The sequence below is a fragment of the Phaseolus vulgaris genome, chromosome 4 (genome assembly GCF_000499845.2).
Source record: "Phaseolus vulgaris cultivar G19833 chromosome 4, P. vulgaris v2.0, whole genome shotgun sequence".
Lineage (NCBI taxonomy): Eukaryota > Viridiplantae > Streptophyta > Magnoliopsida > Fabales > Fabaceae > Phaseolus > Phaseolus vulgaris.
The window spans coordinates 26,444,883-26,447,651 of NC_023756.2; the positions used below are offsets into that span (position 1 = coordinate 26,444,883).

Sequence of the window (2,769 nt, forward strand, 5' to 3'; positions counted from 1 at the left end):
GTAGCTCTTGGTTTAAGAGTGAACCAGTATAAACCTGTGTGTGCAATCTCTCTATCCCTTGAACTCTTTAATTTCAGTTTATATTTGTGAACTGGTATAAACAACCGATTATTTTTCTACGAAACAACCGATTGTTTTTCTGGTGTTGTTCTAAATTTCTTTGTGCTTTTGGCAAACTGAATTCCGAATCAAGTTTTCTTAAAGGAATTTCATTCTAGACAAAAAAGTTTGCGAAAACCCTCTTTAAACCATTCACCCCCTCTCTAGTTTAAAGCCATACATTCTAACAGACTAAACTACCTCCGTTTCTCTATGTATCACTTCAAGGGAAGAGGTTCTTTTATTTCGGCGAACCATACTATTCTCGGGCTTGGTGAACTTATGCAAGAGGGAGGTCCACTCGGGGAACCATACTACTTCCGCTCTTGACTTATCACTAATTCTCGGGCTTGGTGAACTTACGCAAGAGGGAGGTCCACTCGGGGAACCATACTACTTCCGCTCTTGACTTATCACTAAAAGGGAGAGGTTCGTTAATTTGCAATGCACATTTAACTGAATAACTTTTATTCGGATGACCTTGTTAAAAAACCCTCTTAAGGGAAAAATAGTGTCCCCTTAAACGTGTACAAGTACAATATTTAACTAAAATAAAACTTCAGGTTGGTCGTGTTCCAAGTGTGAGGGATCGCGCCGCCTTCTAATGTCTCTAGCCTGTATGCTCCATTCCCAAGGGCCTCCGTTATTCTGAAAGGATCGATCCACTTGGGAGATAACTTGTTTTCTAACTGGTACAGGTGTGCCTTCCTCATCACCAGGTCGACGACCTGGAATTGCTGAGGTCTTAGCTTGGAGTTGTACTTGTACTCCACCCTCCTTTTCAAGGCTTCAGCTTTAATCCTTGCTTCTTCCCTCACTTCATCTAGTAGGTCCAAGTTCACCTTTCTTTCCTCGTTTGACTCTTAGACCACGAAGTTCTGGAAATGTGGTGAGTTCTCTTGGATTTCTACTGGGATCATAGCGTCTGAACCATACACCAAGCTAAATGACATTTCCTTGGTTGTGGACTGAGGGGTAGTGTGGTAGGCCCACACGATTCTGGGAACTTTTTCTGCCCAAGTCCCTTTGGCTTTGTCCAACCTTCTTTTTACCTCTGAGTAGAACTCAGTTGGCCTACTCGACCTGTCCGTTCGTCTGGGGGTGTTCTACTGATGTAAATACTTGCTTTACCCCCAACTCCGTACATAGCTTGCCCAATTGCTGGCTTGCAAACTGGGTACCATTATCGGACACTAACCTCTTCGGGATTCCGAAGCGGCACACTATGTTTTTCCACACGAAGTGCTGGATTTTATGGGCCGTGATTTGTGCCACTGGTTCGGCTTCGATCCACTTCGTGAAGTATTCTATGGTAACCACGAGGTACTTCATCTGCCGTACTGCCAAAGGGAAAGGTCTTAGAATATCGATTCCCCAAGTATGAAATGGCCATGGGCTGTATATCAATCTTAACTCCTATGGGGGCGCTTTGTGCCAATCAGCGTGTTGTTAGCACTGCTTACACCGTTGGGCGTATCTCGTGCAATCCTCCCTTATGGTTGGCCAGTAATATCCTGCACGAATGGCCTTTGATGAGAGAGATCGGTCACCAATGTCACTACCACATATCCCATCGTGTAACTCTGCCATGATGCGCGTGCATTGCTCTCCGTCCATGCATACCAGTATGGGATGGGTGAATCTGTGCCTGAATAATTTCCCATCGATCAGGGTGTACTTGCTTGAATTTTTCTTGATTTTCTGAGCTTCTGCGGAATCTAACGGGAGTACTTCATCGGCCAAGTAGCGCTGGTAGGCCTTCATCCAAGTTTCTCCTGATTCAACCTGGTGAACTTGCGGTTCTATCTCCCCAGCAACCGGATACCTACTTATTCTGGGTGTTTTCATCGTCTCTTGTGTTAACGACCGATAACTCCTCCTCGTCCCTTCCGATGAGCTAACATGCTGGACTTCCTCCATATTGTCCGTGGTAGTTCGAGGTGTCTTCAGGGTCTCCTGAATCACCGTCCTTTGCCTGCCCCCCTTGCCCGAACTGGCGAGTTTCACAAGCAAGTCAGCTCGGGAATTTTGTTCTCTTGGTACATGGACTAGCTCGAACACTTCGAACGACTCCTTCAGCACCTGGACGTATTCTAGGTATACGACCATCTGAGGATCTTTAGCTTGGTATTCCCCCGTGACCTGGCCTGTAACTAACAAGCAATCACTTTTTGCCAACAACCCCTTTGCTCTCATTTCTTTGGCCAGCATACTCTGCCTGGTTGTTGTTGGCCTTGAAAGCGAATCGTAGGGCCTACTCGATCAGTAACCCATCCGGACCCTCCAAAATAACACCTGCTCCACTACCTTGTTGGTTTGAAGAACCGTCTACAGAGAGTACCCACTTGAAATTCGCCCCACATCTGGTTTTTGCAAAACCTTGCGGATTGGAAGGTCCGTCATTACTATCATGATGAAGCTCTGGAAGTAGTGGCAGAGTCTTCTTGCTGAGAATACCACTGCTAAGGCCGCCTTTTCTAAGGCCTGGTATCTCACCTCCGACCCCTGCAACACCTTGCTGACGAAGTAGATTGGCCTTTGTACTTGGCCTTGCTCCTGTAATAGGACCGAACTGATCGCCCTTTCTGTAACGGCGAAGTATAAACGGAGTGGGGTACCTAAATCTGGCTTGCACAACACTGGAGGGCTGGCCAAGTACTCCTTCAATTT

General features: G+C 46.3%; 1 protein-coding gene across 1 annotated transcript; it reads right to left on the reverse strand.

Annotated features, from left to right (window-relative positions):
- Positions 1–1,548: 1,548 nt before the first annotated feature.
- Positions 1,549–2,295, reverse strand: LOC137838560 (uncharacterized). Its single transcript, XM_068647807.1, has one exon. It carries the CDS (start codon positions 2,293–2,295, stop codon positions 1,549–1,551), a length of 747 nt encoding a protein of 248 aa, XP_068503908.1.
- Positions 2,296–2,769: the final 474 nt, after the last annotated feature.

Coding starts and splice junctions, on each gene's coding strand:
- LOC137838560 (XM_068647807.1), bottom strand. CDS start 2,295: ATGAGAGCAAAGGGGTTGTTGGCAAAAAGTGATTGCTTGTTAGTTACA.